This window comes from Oryza brachyantha, chromosome 1 (genome assembly GCF_000231095.2).
Source record: "Oryza brachyantha chromosome 1, ObraRS2, whole genome shotgun sequence".
NCBI classification, from domain to species: domain Eukaryota; kingdom Viridiplantae; phylum Streptophyta; class Magnoliopsida; order Poales; family Poaceae; genus Oryza; species Oryza brachyantha.
In genome coordinates this window covers 30,494,046-30,510,641 of record NC_023163.2, presented here as the reverse complement: position 1 = coordinate 30,510,641, position 16,596 = coordinate 30,494,046, and the positions used below count along the sequence as shown (strand labels likewise).

General features: G+C 39.5%; 2 protein-coding genes and 1 long non-coding RNA gene across 4 annotated transcripts; all 3 read right to left on the bottom strand.

Annotated features, from left to right (window-relative positions):
* Positions 1 to 22: 22 nt before the first annotated feature.
* On the bottom strand, positions 23 to 5,110 carry LOC102717198 (proline transporter 1-like). Of its 2 annotated transcripts, none has more exons than XM_006645134.3 (8): positions 4,989 to 5,110; positions 4,563 to 4,787; positions 4,026 to 4,120; positions 3,598 to 3,790; positions 3,392 to 3,516; positions 3,061 to 3,276; positions 531 to 761; positions 23 to 449 (listed from the first exon to the last, which is right to left on the bottom strand). In XM_006645134.3, the coding sequence occupies exons 1-8, from the start codon at positions 5,083 to 5,085 to the stop codon at positions 300 to 302; spliced, it is 1,332 nt and encodes a 443-aa protein (XP_006645197.1). In that variant the 5' UTR covers positions 5,086 to 5,110; the 3' UTR covers positions 23 to 299. The 2 variants fall into 2 exon arrangements, with proteins under 2 accessions (XP_006645197.1, XP_040379683.1); XM_040523749.1 differs by having other exon boundaries at positions 4,563 to 4,773; positions 4,989 to 5,078.
* Positions 5,111 to 8,836: 3,726 nt separating this feature from the next.
* LOC107305097 lies at positions 8,837 to 10,007 on the bottom strand. The gene is made up of 3 exons (XR_001551174.1): positions 9,832 to 10,007; positions 9,364 to 9,417; positions 8,837 to 9,171 (listed from the first exon to the last, which is right to left on the bottom strand). It is a non-coding gene; the product is annotated as an uncharacterized LOC107305097 (long non-coding RNA).
* Positions 10,008 to 10,715: 708 nt separating this feature from the next.
* On the bottom strand, positions 10,716 to 16,214 carry LOC107304930. The gene is made up of 5 exons (XM_015841050.2): positions 15,979 to 16,214; positions 13,671 to 13,960; positions 11,493 to 11,579; positions 11,326 to 11,384; positions 10,716 to 11,152 (listed from the first exon to the last, which is right to left on the bottom strand). Exons 2-5 carry the CDS (start codon positions 13,947 to 13,949, stop codon positions 11,125 to 11,127), a joined length of 453 nt encoding a protein of 150 aa, XP_015696536.1. The 5' UTR covers positions 13,950 to 13,960; positions 15,979 to 16,214; the 3' UTR covers positions 10,716 to 11,124.
* Between the last annotated feature and the right edge of the window lie 382 nt (positions 16,215 to 16,596).

The window sequence follows — 16,596 nt, the reverse complement described above, 5'->3', positions numbered from 1 at the left end:
TCAACTAATGTTAAAAATCTTGTGCATTCCATCCTCGTTAACAATAGCATTCAGACTGGTCACTTTTACTCATGCTTATAACCTAAAATTTGAACTTTCAACCCTACTGATTTTAGTCGTTTTTGCTCACAAATCATTTTTCGTTGCAAACATATCGTTTGATTTTTTTCGCCGACCACCCAACTGTCACCTCCATATTATCGGCGTCAAATGTACTAATAGCCTAGCATTGGCGAAGCCCAATGGAGTTCATCAAAGATGATAATCCTTTGCAAATGGCACTCTCCGCCATGCATTGCTCACATGTCCGCGAAGAAGTGGTAAACGCTGGCGTTGTGGGCGATGAGACGGACGGCGGCCGCGGTGGTGGCGACGCTGAGAAGGGAGGAGAGGACGATGATGCCCCAGTGCCAGACCCTGCTCCATCTCCCTTCACACTCCCCTTTGATCTGCACCATGCATGCATGACGATGTTGCTTGACAAGATATATATATGGCTATGAATTTGAGAGCAGAAATGGGTAGGGTACCTTGAGGACGAGCATGCTGGGGAAGATGAATGTGAGGGGGAAGAGGACGAAGGAGCCGAAGAGGTTGACGAAGTCGCCCATGAAGGGGAAGAGCGCGGTGACGAAGGCGTTGGCTCCGAAGACGAGGCCCCTCGCCAGCAGCCGCCGCCCGAGGTTGTACCGCGAGAACATCCCCTCCTCCAGCCTCTGCATCTGCGTGTCCAGCGCCTCGTGGACCGGCACCGTGAACAGCTGCGTGCGCATCGCATCGCATCCCATTACCACGACGAAAGTGGGGAATTTGGAGTATTAAATAAAATATATACTACTTATAAAACTAATCTATTATATATATAAAACAACAGAAAAACGAGTCTCATGTTGCTCCTCACGGTCGATTAATCGAAGAAAAAAGAAAAAAAAGAAAACACCAATCGAACAAGTAAAAAGATAAAAATTGCATTGACGGATGTGAATTCCATCTCGCCGATACATCCATGTAGTCCAACGTAGTCTTAAAGCGTTCCGCGCAGAACGAAACAAAATCGAGCCCATGTCCAGGGGTAAGGCGCCCTCTCCCGTAGCGAGAGGTCTCCAATTCGATCCTGCCTAGGCGCATGTTTAATGACAATATTTTTTCTTTTTTTGCTGCAGCTGTTTCCGTCTGTTGTTTGATTTTCTTTTTTTTTCAGCGCTCGCCGGCCTACTTAAAAATCTAAGAACACCTGTTTGACTGTTTGTGAAAATTCAAGTTCACCTTTATTTAAAAAAGAACCTAATCTAAGAAAAAAATCCAAGAAAGTTTTGATATAAAATTACTAGAAGTTACAACTTTATTTTTCATAGATTTACAAGTTTCTCTCATAAACTTGAGGCTAAGATGTGCGAGTGGCCCGACCCTAAACTAATGCCATGTTTAGTTCCAAAATAAAAGTTTTCACACTATCACGTCGAATGGTTAGATACATGCATGGAGTATTAAATATAGACAAAAAAATCAATTACATAGATTAAATTGCGAGACGAATCTTTTAAGTCTAATTGCATCATGATTTGACAATGTAGTGCTCTATTATATATATATAAAGTAATAGGGAAAGAAACCACCACATTCGCTCTCATAGGCTAGAAAATCTCATATAATCAAAAAAGTCTCATTAGAAATACAATTTTGGAAATTAAAAATAAAAAATAATATAAAAGAGTGCAGCATGGGTGGTCCAGGAGTCGCGTGGATGCCGATGTGATCGTGAGGCGCATGTGTAGTAGTTTTGTGTGTTTGATTAGTGGTTTTGTTGCGTGATTTGGAGAGGATCTTGAGTGGAGGTCAATTTGAAAACATCTATAATCCGATTAGAAATATAGTTTAGAAACTAAAATAAAGAAAAATAATATAAAAGAGTCTTTGGGTAAATGCAGTTTAAAAAAAATCCAAATTTTGTGCTAAAAATTTTAAAATAATTGATATTGAGAAAAATTTAATTTCAAACTAATAATAAAAAATTAATTATTATCAAGATAAAAGATTCTAGGTAAAAATGCTAGCCGCGCAATTTGTACGGGCCATTACATAAATGAAAGCTAATTCACGTAACAAATTTTAAACCTAATTAATTCATAATTAGCACATGTGTACTGTAGCATCATATAGGTTAATCATGGATTAATTAGGCTCAATAGATTCGTCTCGTGAATTAATCCAAAGATTATGGATGGGTTTTATTAATAGTCTACGTTTAATATTTATAACAAGTGTCCAAACATTCAATATGACATAGGCTAAAAAGTTTTAGTCTCGTCTGAACACTCCTTAATACTATGGCTAGGATTATTGTTAGCAAGAGTTTAGCAAGAAAAAAAAATAGTGTGAGCCTATGAGAGAAATCATGAACTCATGCATTTTAAAATATAAAATATAAGTATTTGTGTATTCAAGCATTATACCACGTATAAACACATTTAAGTCTCCATCTTTTCTTTTACGTTTACGCTTATAAACTAAAATTTAAATTTACGAGTTAATTTATGGTTTTTTCAGCGAAATTTATTTTTCAATATTTACTTTTAAATAATAAAGAATATATATATATAAATTTTGCTCATACTTTTTTCAATAGTAAATAAGCCGCTTTGCTTATGCTTATAAAAAGCAGAAAGATGAGGCGATTAGATTTTACATATATTTTCATAATATAAGGAAGTCAAAATTTAAGTTTTAACTACAAAAACTGCTTTAGAGAAGAATATTTTCCCTCTGCCATAGTATTTTAATGAATTTATAGGAACCCTTGTATTTTGAAATGGATAAATAAATCCCCTCTGGTTTTTTTATCTGACGTCGATAATTTGTATTCTATGTTTGACCTTTGTGTTATTAAAAATAATCATGTCAATATGTAAAATTATAAGTTATGCTTAAAGTGTTCTTTAGTAACAAATTAAATCATAACAAAATTAATAATTAGTAACTTTTTTAAATAACATGAACGATCCGACTTGAAATGAAAGGCAATGAAGTCAAATAAAAGGAAAGTTGAGAGGGAGTATTTACGTGCTGCGAGACGATGCTCTGGAGGAAGGCGGTGGCGTTGATGAGGACGGTGGCCCAGCTCGGCCCGCTCAGCTGGCTGGGGAGGTATTCCGACACGGCGGCGCCGTACGCCCAGTAGCCGGCCACGCTGATCCCGTAGTACACCGCCGCACCCACCGTGTACTGCAGCAGCAGCCCCCGCCGCATGTTCCTCACCACCGGCTTCCGCAGCGTCGACTGCCCCACCCACCCACGCACGCACGCCTTCGTCAGTTCGTCGTCGATCCCTACGAGGCTACGACTCCATGCCGCGATCGACGGCGGGCGAGGAATGGCGCGCGCGCGCACGCACCTGTATCTCCGGGAGCAGGCCGGAGGTGTTGCAGACGAGGATGGCGGCGATGGCGCCGAACGCGCAGAACACCTTCTCCGCCTGGGTGCCATGGACATTGTAATCCTTCTGCCTGTTCGATTTCCCTTTCACGCGAGAAAAAAACATCGACAGATTCAATCCATCTGCATGAACATGATGGATGCAGGTCGAATGGTGATGTATACCATCTTTGATTAGGATTGCCAGGAGGGCGACGTCGTAGGCGATCGTCAGTGCGGCGGACGTGGCCAGCCAGTTCCTCATGGCGGAGATCGTCGGCACGAAGTAGGCGAAGGCGAAGTAGACGACGCCGGTCGCGGCGATGAACCACTGGAGCCTCGCCGGGGAGTGGCCGCCGCTGAACTCCCCGTGTATCGCCTGCTTGCAGTTTTTTTTTTTTGGGGAAATCAACCACTAATATTGTTACAATATGGTTATATCCGTATGATATTAAAGAAAAAAATCACCCGGGTGATATGTAGTAAAATTTAAATTTAGAGTTGGTGTTGGTTTTTTTTTCATCGCATAAGTTTAATTTCAGCGAAATAATGAAGCTAGCCGCAAATCAGCTCACTAAACTTAAACAGATAAATTAACAGGAAAAAGTGTTTACCTTGAGTGCTCTCCCACCTAGGAGAATGAAGCCCATGTTCCCTAGAAGAAGGTTGATGAACTGTAGGAACCAAGTGATGTAGTACATTTTCCTCCCTTCACAACAAATTAAATTAAACCGTGTGAGTTAGCGAGGATCGATCGTCAGCTGCATTTTCATCACCAACTAATTCAACACATACAAATTATGAAATTAATACGCTCCCTAAAATTTTCTTGATCCAGTGATTAATAATTAAACTGGCCTGAAGACATGATACCCTGATATTTAAGAGCAAGTACAATAACAGACTAGATATAAGTATATTTTAAAAAGATAAAAGAAGAGAAAGAAGAGCAGCAGCCTATAAATTTATAGCAATCTGTAGCACAGACTCCAAAACACGTGTGTATGATATGTGGACCAGATATTAATTGTGTAGTATATGATAAATTAACTATTAAGTTGACTATAGATAATTTAAAGTTAGCAGTTGGCTGTACTATTGAACTTGCTCTAAGAAAGAAATTAAGCGATGGAATCGGAGGCGTTGCGTACCGAAAACGAAGCCCATGAGGTCCCTGTAGCGGATGAACCTTTGGCCGTCGATGACATGGAGGCCGGCGAGGAGCCAGTTGGCGTACCAGGCGGCGGCGCCGACGAAGAGCAGGCAGGTGATGCCCCAGCCCCAGCCCAGCGGCGCCATCATCAGGTTGGAGAAGCTGAGCACGTAGGCGCAGTTGAAGCCCACCACCAGCAGCACCCCAACCTGCTGCCATGAATCTGCACATCACGCATGCATGTCGATAAAAGCTAGCAACCCATTCATCAAACCAAACCGATCGTCAGAAATTCAGAATGAACAACTGATCATGCTTCTTGCTGTTGCATGCTGTGTGTCGATCGGATGAAAACGATCGTGCTCGATCTGTTTGCTGGGCCGATGTGATGAATCACCACCATGAGTGGGTGTGCCTGCACTACCTGTGTCTATTTGATGAGCAGTGGCTGCGGTGGTGTAGCTGCTGCCGGCCTTGCCTTCTTGGCCTGTAGCTGCCTCAGTGTGGAGCGACGAATCCATTTTTCATATGCACTGCCTATCTAGCTCGCTCTCACACTCACTTAAAAATATATAGAATGGGACGAGTACTGAAAGGCAAGATCAGGTCATGATCGATAGTGCCATGGAGACATGGAGTATTTGGTTGCGAGGAGACACGCAGATTAAAGGAACTATTAAAGGTGACCGGGTAACACGAGGTGAATTCCGACGGGGTCGTCGTAGCCGTAGGTAGGTCGTCGCAGGCGAGGCAATTAATGCACCCATGGCTCGCACTAGCAAAAGTAGACAAGTAGTAGCAACGGCAGCTGCTGTTGTGACGTCGTTTTGCTGTTACACGGTGTCCAGTTCTTCTCACGCTGCGCCGCTGCGCCTGGCTGTGCGTGTGTTACTGTGGCTAATAATATAGTCAGTAAGAGCATTTTCAACAGATTTTTTATTGTCTCTCCAAGTTAAATTTTAACTATTCAAAACAAAAAACGAGCTCTCTCACTAGTCAGATTCGGCCAGCCTTTGCCCAGCTCAAATAACTTGCCAAACAGTGGGTCCCACGTACTACTCTACTCCCGATGCCAAGAACGACGTGGTTCTCTCCCGGGCGCAGCTCCGGCGTGCACCAACAGCTTCGGCGTGCGTCACGGAGGCCATCACCACCGCCATCCGCGGTTGTCGTCGGCGTCGTCCTCAGCTAACCGTCGCCTCCTTCCGCACCGAGGACCGTCGTCCGCGCCTGCCGCCGCCGTCCGCTGTCGTCCTCGTCTGGGCGAGGTGGGCGGCGTGGATCTGGGAGAGGAGGGAGAGATGAGGAAGAGAGAGGGGAGAGAAGAATGAATATAGAGATTGACACATGGGTCCCGCTATCATAGACTCAGAATAGAGATGCCAGATGAAGAGTCTGTTGGAGTAAAAATCAAATTTAACTTACCAAATGAAATAGAGAGTGGCTAAATAGATATTTGGAGAGTCCAATTTAGGCTATCGGTTGAAGATGCTCTAATATATGGGTAAGGCTCTTTGCAGATTTCTCTCCGATCACTTATATATTAGTTAGCTCTTTGTTATTAATACAGAACACATTTATCTCTCACACAAAGTTTTTTGGTTTCAGTGTCCAAATCAGATGGAAACTTACAGCCCGTTTCTTCGAAATCTCTCCATATCTCTTATCTATTAGCTGGCTTGTATCATACTGTTATACTCTGCTCTAACGCTGTCTCTTGCCCGCTTGCTTTTAATTTCTTCGGCGTCACGGCCTCACGGTGGGGGTGGCGGCTTTTCCGGGGGGCGGCGGTTGGGTGATCGAAAATGGCCGGAAAATCTAGTCGTGTGAGGTAGCTAGGCTGTACAGGACGATGATTGTGATGCTACGTGGTGTGTGTGGAAACTCCTTTAAACCTTTGAGGAGATTAAAGTGCAGGTGATTAAGACAGTTATTTAATTAAGAATAATGATAAAATAGATTATTGTGTGATATATCGTTGTACGTATATGAGGGTGCGACCAATTTGTGTTTTTGTACGGGACAAATTAATAAAACTGACTAATACGATGATACAGCAGGTTTACGGTCACATACCACCCGTAGAAACACTACACGTATAGAGCCTTATATTTAGAAAATATTAATACATAAAATAGTCTTAAAAATAAAAAATATATTTCAATTAGCCTACTTTATATTTATAAAAAGTATATTAGAATCTGTTTCCTGTGTGGATGCGATCAATTTTGTGTTTGTACGGGACAGATTAATAAAACTAACTAATTAATAGGGTGATATAGTACAGGCCTTCGTCGTTATGCTTTTTTCAAAAAGCAAAACTACTTATATAAAAAATATTTATAAATAATATATATTCTTAATTATTTAAATAATTAAAAGTTAAAACTGAAAATAAACTATAATAAAAAAGACTAAAAAGATAAGGCCCTAGACGATCAGGGAGGAGGTCTGGGCGAGTGGTGGTTACAAGTAGGGCTGGATAACGAGTCAGCTTGGCTCGGCTCGGTTCGGTCCAGCTCGTTAAGATAACGAGCTGGCTCGGCTCGTTATCATAACGAATATAAAGCTCGAGTTGGCTCGTTAGGCTCGTGAGTCATGCATAAAAAGTTAACCTAAATAATTTTTTAATAGGTTATACAAATGAACTTTATTTCAAACATGCAAATCATATGAAATTGTATTTAAATATTAAAGTTTGAACCAACAAATTATATGGTGAACTTATAAAGTACTGAACACACGCATTCCAGGGTGAAATCAATGAACGCCGGTGAATCTTGTGTCTTTGGTCTAGCTCGTTAGGCTTGCGAGCAGCTCACGAGCCAGCTCGAGCTGGCTCGTTATCTCTAACGAGCTAAAATGCTAGCTCGGCTCGTTAGAAAAAAGAAACGAACCGAGTCGAGCGAGCTAACGAGCCACGAGCTTTCTGTCCACCCCTAGTTACAAGCACGAAGGTGTTGTCGGAAACACTATAGGCAGAATTTTGACGCCTTGGTCAGGGGCGAAACCAGAAAAGTTTAAAGATTAAAGAGTAGAGCTAAACTAATATATATTAACTATTTTTAAAATATGATAATTTTATATGATACTAAAGGGATTATGGAACTCGGCCTAGGGCTCCAGCCATAGATGTCCAACACCTAGTTCCGCCACTGGCATTGGTTCAGCTGACTTGTTGGATGGTGTGAAAAGAAAGAAATGATAGAGTATTCATCCAGAAATTCAAAACAATAGAACGTTTGGTACAGGACATCAAGGACGAGGTTCACATCTGATAGATGGCGGGAGTTGTTATCACACACAGCGAGCAATCTCTTATTTTTGTCCTAGGTTAGAGCCTTGCAACCCGGTTTGTCATGTGATGAACTAGGTTGCCATTGACGGCCTCATGTCAATGATTCTGCACAGAACTTCGTAAATCCTCCTTGCTTAATGAAAATTAGGCCACCCCGGCTTGGGGTCGGCCCAGCTAAATAAAACAATGGAATAAGGAGATCTTAAAATATATCGGAACTAATCGACATGTACTTAAACAAATTACAAGCTCCTAATTTCGGGGCCTATGCCATTGTTCATAGTGCACTTTGCTCACACACAGAAAGCAACTAGCCAACTTTCGTTAAAATTATGTCACTTTTGATTGGTTCAGGATTGCATCAAACTAAACAAGCTAGTCTCGAAGTGGGTCATCCTTTCGTTTTTTAACCAAAAATATCAAACACAGTATTTATAAACAAAAAATAAATTATAAATAAATTATATATATATATATATATTTATATATTCTTAACGATCTAAAACTATAGAAAAATAAAGTATTATAAAAAATTTCTTAAATCAACTTTAGATTTAAGGTTGATAATTAAAATTTTAGTTTAGAAATATAAACAGAAACGAAAAGAAAGTCGTATTATGCTTTTGAAAAATGGAAATGCTATATTGCTAGGGGACATGTCATTTCCCCATCCCAACGACATCCACTGTATTGATGGCACCGGATGAATTAACGAGTAGGTCCAAAGAGCACGAGTAGGGATCTGGATCCTGTACTATTATGATAATACCATTATAGGCACTGATATGTGCGTCAGTGATAATGATTATAATGATTCTGTGATTGTAATGGTAGTGATATAATGTCACAGGATCTCAATCCATAGGTAGGCAGCGGCGTAGGCTGCGTGCACAGCAGGGCAGCAGCGCATGAATCAGTCAACGGAATTATTTCGTTATCCATTTTTTAAAAAACAGTAATGTGCAAGAGGCGACACAGCAAAAATCGTTAACATAATAACAATCATTTTTGAAGAAAAACATAATGACATAAATGGCATTGAAATAGTAGACTAATGATACGAAAGATCCCTGTTTGTGCAGTAGAAGAATATGCTTTAAAGCCACATCGTATCCTTCTGATATCTTACTCTCAATCCAATCCATCCAATATGCATTATCTATAGTGCAAATCATGTCATATGCCTTTCAGAAAAGCAAAGTGAAGAGCAGTGCGATTTGATTGATGCGTTCGTCAATGATCACCGATTTGATGCAATGTAATTCAACTATGCAATGATGTATTTATGGCGGTGTTCTTCTTTTGGTGACTGCAAGATGAAAAATTATATAATTTTATGATAATTATTTAATGATATAACTGATAAAATTAATTACTATAAATTTAAAAATCTATTCTAGAAAGATGATATGATAAATTTTTATGAAGAATTTTTTCGCAAAACACCCTGATTAGCGGTTTAAAAACCATGCGGAAAAACGATTTATAATCTACAATCTACCTTTAGCAGTGCAAAGGAGCGCAGCCACAGAACTTGATTCACGCATTCTTGGACCTGCTATCAAATCATTCAGCAAAGCATCAATGGAAAATCGATGGGAGTATATCTCTTACAGTTGAGGATTGATTGAAGCCAAAAGGGTTTGTAGTGCTGAAAATTCTGGATAAACATTTGACTTGACAGTACGAGGAAACGAGACAAGATAGAGGATTTTCAACGAAAATCCAAACGATACATTTAAAAATAAAAAATAATTGATAAATATAAATTTTATATATGTGTTTTTATCTATCTAAATCCTAAGGTTGAAAAAAAACTATAATAGAAAAAACCAAAAATCAACTCTAAATTTATGATTAAAAATTTAAAAATTTTGGTTTATAAGTATAAGCAAAAGCGAAATTAAGGGTGCAAGTGTTTTATAGTTGATTGACTTGAACATTGTGGCGAGTGAAAACAATTGCTTACTCCGGGTGTCACTTTGATGCCGTTTCTGGTGCTTAGTTTCTCAATCTCAGGACCTTAATATGCAGATGTTCTAACTGCTGGCAACAAGCTCTATGCAAAAAGTTCCTCCAGGCGGTAAAACTGGATCATAATAGCTCATACAGTGCAGCAAGTCAGTTGCAGTGAATTCAGGGTTCAGGTCTCGTTTGCTTCTAGCGCATTTTTCACGCAGTAGTACAATCTCCATAAAGTGGCATCATTAGATATGGCAACAGGGACCCGCGATCCGAGACCCGATGGGTATTTACTTTATTAGGGTATGAATATGAAATAAATATATTACCCGTGGGTAAGTAACCGGCAAATACCTTCACCCGATAGGTACGCGGGTATGGAAACATTCTTATGATCCCCATACCCGTTTACCCATGGGTAATAAATACCTACAAGTTTAAATACACGTCATGGTCCAATATCAAATTAGCGTAGCCCAATTAAACAAAACCTAGGTATTTAAACCATCCATATATTTTCCACTACATTATATAAATGTATAATGTCTTTAGTATCTAGTGTCTATTGTAATATACTATATGGAAACTATGTAATTTAGATTATTTTAAACTGTTGCGGGTATATGAGTAACCCGACGGGTAAGGTTTAACTAAGCGGGTATGAGTATGGAGAAATTTTTTTACCCGTGACGGATATGGTTATTTTGATGATATGAAATTTTACTGGTGGGTATGAGTCTAGGGTACTAACACCTAATGAGTATTTACCCGTTGCCATCGCTAGGCATCATCTTAGCAAAACAAAATTTGGTGAGGTCAGGAGAGATGGTGATGTAATGCATTGCATGAAGGTACATATGACTATACGAGGCTTGAAGCTTTTTTAAATTGTGAATAAGTAAATATAAGTGCAAAGTCAACTAAAACAGTGCCTGTGGTTTGAGATTCTTGCATCCAACATACTAACATATAACACAGTTTCATTTTCTAGAGAAAAGAGTACCTCCTTATGTAAGAAATACATAAAAGCAAGCAAAACAGTATCCGGCGTTTTCATTTTGTTTGGCATGTGAATCTATGCAATGGACAACTTCAGAAATGCAGTTAACAATTAGCCAAAATGTCAGACCACATATATCTCTGATATCTACTTCAAATAATAAACAGAACTGTGGGATACCATTGTTGCCAAGCTGAAGGTTATTTTGCCAGAACACTCATTTGCTACTTTTCTCATCTCAATTATCTCCACCACACGATCAAGAGCCTTTTCCGGAAGCTTGCGGATGCGCTCACTGAGCTAAAGCTTCTCAGCAGTGGTCATAGATCTGCAAACATTTAACAATTCAGCGAGCTGGATGGTAAAGATGACCGGGTGCTAGAGACTGAACTTATTGCTTGGGAAGGATTTGCTACCTAAAACACTACAAGAACATATATCTAAATAAAGTCTGGATGACCAACATTGATCCACATTCATTCGACATGCACCATATGCTACCTGCACTTGGATGCCAATATGTCCAGCATGTCATCAACACCTCGTGCCATTTTATCAAGCTGAAAAAGGAAACATGTCTTGAATCCTGTAAACTCTTATAAGCTATTTTGAGATATTGCTGGTAAGTAAAGGACACTCTATTTCACCTACACAATCTGTCAGCATACCTTTTCCAACAACTCAGCAGAGAATTTCTTAACAGCCTCTTGATGTGTTTCACCATTTTCTTCCATTGCCCGTATCTCTTTACTGACCTGCAAGGGCCACAAGGGCCTGTCAATGCCTTGGTAAGGAAATTCCTGAACATGTTCTTACAGTCACCGCATGGATTTTGTATAGCCTAAATGCATTGTGCTACCACATAATTTGACATGACAAGCTGCCAAATAAACCTTGCTGCCTAACATATTTTATTAGTTTTGCAGCATTTGCAATTTAAATCACAAAAACAATATTTCCAGCATTTGTTGAATTATCGTGGGAAGGCACTTCTGGTCTCTGAAAATTTGATATCCTCTACAGTGCCCTCAACATTTCAAAATTATAAGATGGATAAACCTGGTTGGCTTTCCGCCGACCCGGCAAAAAGATGGATAAACCTTAAAAACTGGGTTCTATTAAGGGAGGGAAAGAAAGCATGCATAGTAATCCTGTTTCACCTGTTCAATGATGACTGAACTAAGATGGCCATGTTCCATTTTATAAGCATCTGATATAGTTTTGAGCATTACACAGTTAAAAACACAAGTTTGGTCAACAATTTCTGTTACAACTCTCACCAACACTCTAGATGGCATCAGCTAGTCGTTTGCCTGGTTTTTCAATGGTGTTGTACTAGTTATAGGACTGTCTAAATTTTTGGCCTTCAAACTACTCCGATTTTCACCTTAACTCAAAGTCAGGTTATTTATCACCCTCAAGACCTCAAGTCCTTGACTTTCCAATCTAGACACGAACCTATTCCACAATGTTTTTTGTTGATGATGCAAAGTTTTTTTAGTTGCATGCTCCTATTAGGTAAGTTTCGTTGATGTTGACCCAATTAAGTTCGTACACATCATTAAATATAATCCACATGAGCCTGATTGGTGTAATATCAATGGATACATTATGGAACATGGTGCGGTTTCAAAGGTTGAGGGGTGAACAACAATGGGTTTCTTAGTTCAGGGTAAAGGACTTAGAGAAAACGTTGAAGGCAAACAAACAAACTTTACCCTTCCACTTTCTAAGAATAGTATATCACCTTAAGGTGGATACAATCATTGCGGCCATGAAATACAAATATTTAAGAACTTGATAACATAGCAACGAATGTGTATAAATAGGCGATGGGTGTTCAATTTATCATCATTATGGATTTTACAAATCCATTTGTGCATTTATACTACTAATATAATATTTATTAGAGTAAATTGCTCTCGTGGTATAACAACTTCACGAGTATGTGACATCTAGTACAAGAACATGAAAATTGTGCAAACCGATGTGATAACTTGGCTAGCAAGTGTGCTTTGGATTTTAAGAGGTGGCAAATAGGCAGTTTGGGGGAACATCAACATGCTAGCAATGCGAGGAACACATAAGAGGCAACCTTGACCCAATGCAGATTTGCAACCCCATCCCATGATTTGCACCTATGCCTGCTTCACCCTACAAACACTTAGAGGTGTCGGCTAGGGCATTTAAAATGTAGGTGGTTTTCTTAGTTCATAGCTTCACTAGACATACATTGTTGATGTAGATGACCTCTTATTATGTCTCAAACCATGAATTAACCTAAACAATCATCACATTGATCAAACAAATAAGGTCTAGAACGTTAATTTATCTGGATTTTGAGCAAAGGCAAAGTGCCAAAAATGGACTTTACCCTCTAGGTCTTTGGCAAACTACTTCCATTCACAAAATGATATTATTTTCCAAAAATATAAAAAGATATACTAGAAAGGATAATTGAATTACATGTACTACCTCCGTTTCATATTGTAAGACTTTCTAGCCATGCATAAATTCAATCATTGATGAATGCATATAATTTATACATGCGTCTAGACTCATTAGCATTTATACGAATCTAGGCAATGCTATAAAGTCTTACATTGCGAAACGGAGGAAGTATTATCAAATTATAATTTAATTTGTAAAACAAACTATAACAATACTATTTTTTCATTCCCACCACATCTTAGAAAATAAGGACAACAAACACAAATTGAGAGTAAGTCAACAAGCTTTCTGTTAAAAACTTAACACTATTTCAAAGGAGCATACTTTCTGCACTTCCCGATTATATGCCCATTTTAAGATGCGAGAAGTTAATAGCCTAGAGTGATGGTTTGTACCTTCTCAACAGCATTTGCGAAGAATGAAACAACCTCATGAAGAACAATCTTTAATCCCTCCTTTTTGAACTCTGAAAGGTCACTAATTCCTTCTGCAAACGGAAAGGACTTCTCAAAGCCTTGACCCTCTTTGGCATTATCTTGGGTTATACTATCTTGAACTTCTCCCGAAACTTGTGTGGACAAAGATCCTTCATTTTCAATTAATTTAGAGATCATATATCTATAGTGCTCGATGCGATCAACTTCAAACTCGTTTTGCTTGGAAGAACTTGACATTTCCAAGATCACTGCACATGACAACAAAAGTTAACAGGGATTTAGATTTTACTCCATGAGAAAGCACAACATGCTTTCTAATGTGGATGTGTTCTCCATAAATGTAACTAATTAGAACAAGTTTGAACGCTTTGAACTTGTACAACTTCATAGGGTGATTGACGCTTTAGGCACAAGAATATTTCGGTCATCTAGCTAGATACTTTCTTAATAATCCAATTACATGCAAATAATCTTCCATAACAATTTATAAAAAATTCTTATATAATACATTGTTCCCTCCATGATGATCATTAGATGGGGAACTAATGGCCTAGACTAGCCTGCTACGTCATATGTAAACCCTAACCAACCCTTTAATGCTAGACTTGTTTGTCTCCAAACCAACTCTTCCTTCTAGCACAATTCTTCAATATTTCCACCAACGGTTACACCCTCTTCACCTGGTCTGATGGGTCCCCTCCGCCTCAATATCTTTATCTAGCTACTTGCTTCTATCACCACCCTAAGAGACATCACCACAATGCTATCATCTTCCAACATATTTTCTTCACTAACAATGCTCTACCATCTTGATGATTGCCACACTATCACGTCCACCATCACCATCATCATCGACTAACATGTCAACACCCATTCTTTGGAATTGCATGGGGCCTAAACCTAACAAACAAAATTACTAGCTTTGTAGCCATGGAAGTCAGGGAATACACCACCCTCAATGAATCTTCAAGTCGATTGAAGGTTAGTTTTCTTATGATTAGCAAAAGGAATTAAGAGCATTAAAGACTTACTCCCTCCCGTTTTTTTATTTGATGTTGTTGACATTTAGATCTACGTTTGGTCATCCATCTTATTCATTTTTTGTGCAAAAATGCAAAATTATAAGTTATTCTTAAAGTTCCTTTAGTAATAAATCAAATCATAAAAAATAATTAATAATTATACATTTTTAATAAGAGAAATAAGCAAACTTAGACTAAAAAGTCAACAATGTCAAATAAAAAACAGAGGAAGTATTTAGTTTGTTGATATCAAAGTTAAGTTTTCCCCATCAAACCTAGCTAATATTTTGGGTCAACTAGGTTTGGTAGGAGACCAAACACATTACTACATTAGTAATTTTTATAGTCACCAAATCCAACAATCTCTTTCATCTAGTTCTTCTAGTTTCCCTAACATGGGCTCTCTAGTTTACTCAAGTTTGAACTTAGCTTTCATGTACCAAGTAGGCTTTTAAACCAAAGAGATGCAAAGAAAAATTTTATCCAAATTGCACAGCACAATCTAGCATTACTTCTCACTTGCATGTAATTATTTAGTCAACCAAAAATTCAAATTTTAACAAAGAATTCATATTGGCTCACAATTTTAATTGGTTGCATGAATAATAGGCCAAGATGCAATTACATGGCTTGTTTGGTTGAGAAAAAATATTATGATATATTCTTGAACAAGATGACTAACTTTAGCATTGTCCTGCCACACTTTTTAGCAAATAGAATGATAAACTAAACTTAGGCAAAGTTAGATAAGAGAGTAGAGTGTATGATACGTGGGCTACTCCCTCCGTTTCATGACGTAAGACTTACAATATGAAACAAGGATAGTAGAAGGCTAAGAGTTAAGAGTTAAATAAGTTTAGAGTTGTCACGGTAATTAAACACCATCCAACAAAGCTATGATTTAACAAGATTAGATATGGTGAATTCAGTTGCTAACAGAACATGCTCTGTCCTACATCCTCTTTGCCTAAAAGATAGAGATTAAAACCGTCCAATCCAAATCAATAAATAACTCTTATAAAAGGAAAAAACGATAATGGCTAATGTTTCAGATCTACTCCCACGTCTAGAAAAATACAACATGATTTACTCTAGATATGCGTTTCCAATATCCAAACCAAAAACCCTTAAAAAAAAGATCCAAACAAGAAGATCAAAAACAGTAGAAGTAAACAACAAAAGAACAATGAGGAGTCCAGAAGCCGCTACAATCCATAGATCATAGATGACAGATAGAAACATACCCGGGCAGAGAAGATCAAAAGATCGCTGGATTCCTCCTCCAAAACCCTTCGCTCATCTTGCACTCTCTTGCCTCCCTCGGGGGTTTTATACTGTTGAGGAGCAGGTGGTGCCGTTGTCTTACGTGGCAAGCCCACGCCGCTGCCCTCCGCAATTGGGCCACACGCTCAGCTGGGTCGGGCCTGCTTCTAGACGCTTCTCCGCCGCGGCCCATGCCATCATGACGTCACTCTTTCTCTTCCCACCTCACCATCCCCGCCATGTCGTCGGAGCGCCTCCCAGTCCAGTCCAGGTCCTGGCGGGCGGCGGCGGAGCATGCGGGCCCCCCGAAGCGGCGACGCTCGTGCGAGGAAGCCGGTGATGGGCAGGGTTTGGACCGTCTGATCCGGAATGTCCGCGGCGAGGAAATGCCGCCGGACGCCGGTGGACGAGGCGTCGGCGGCGGCGATGGGAGAAGGGGGCGGAAGGGTATCGGAGCCAAGAGCAACACGACGATCTCGAGAATCCATCGAGCGGTGGGTTAGCGGCAAGAGGCGTGATCCAACGGCTAAAAATGGCTCCCGAATCAAAACCACTTTTGCAGAAACACCCCTGGCTCACAGATGCTACCATTGCCTTGC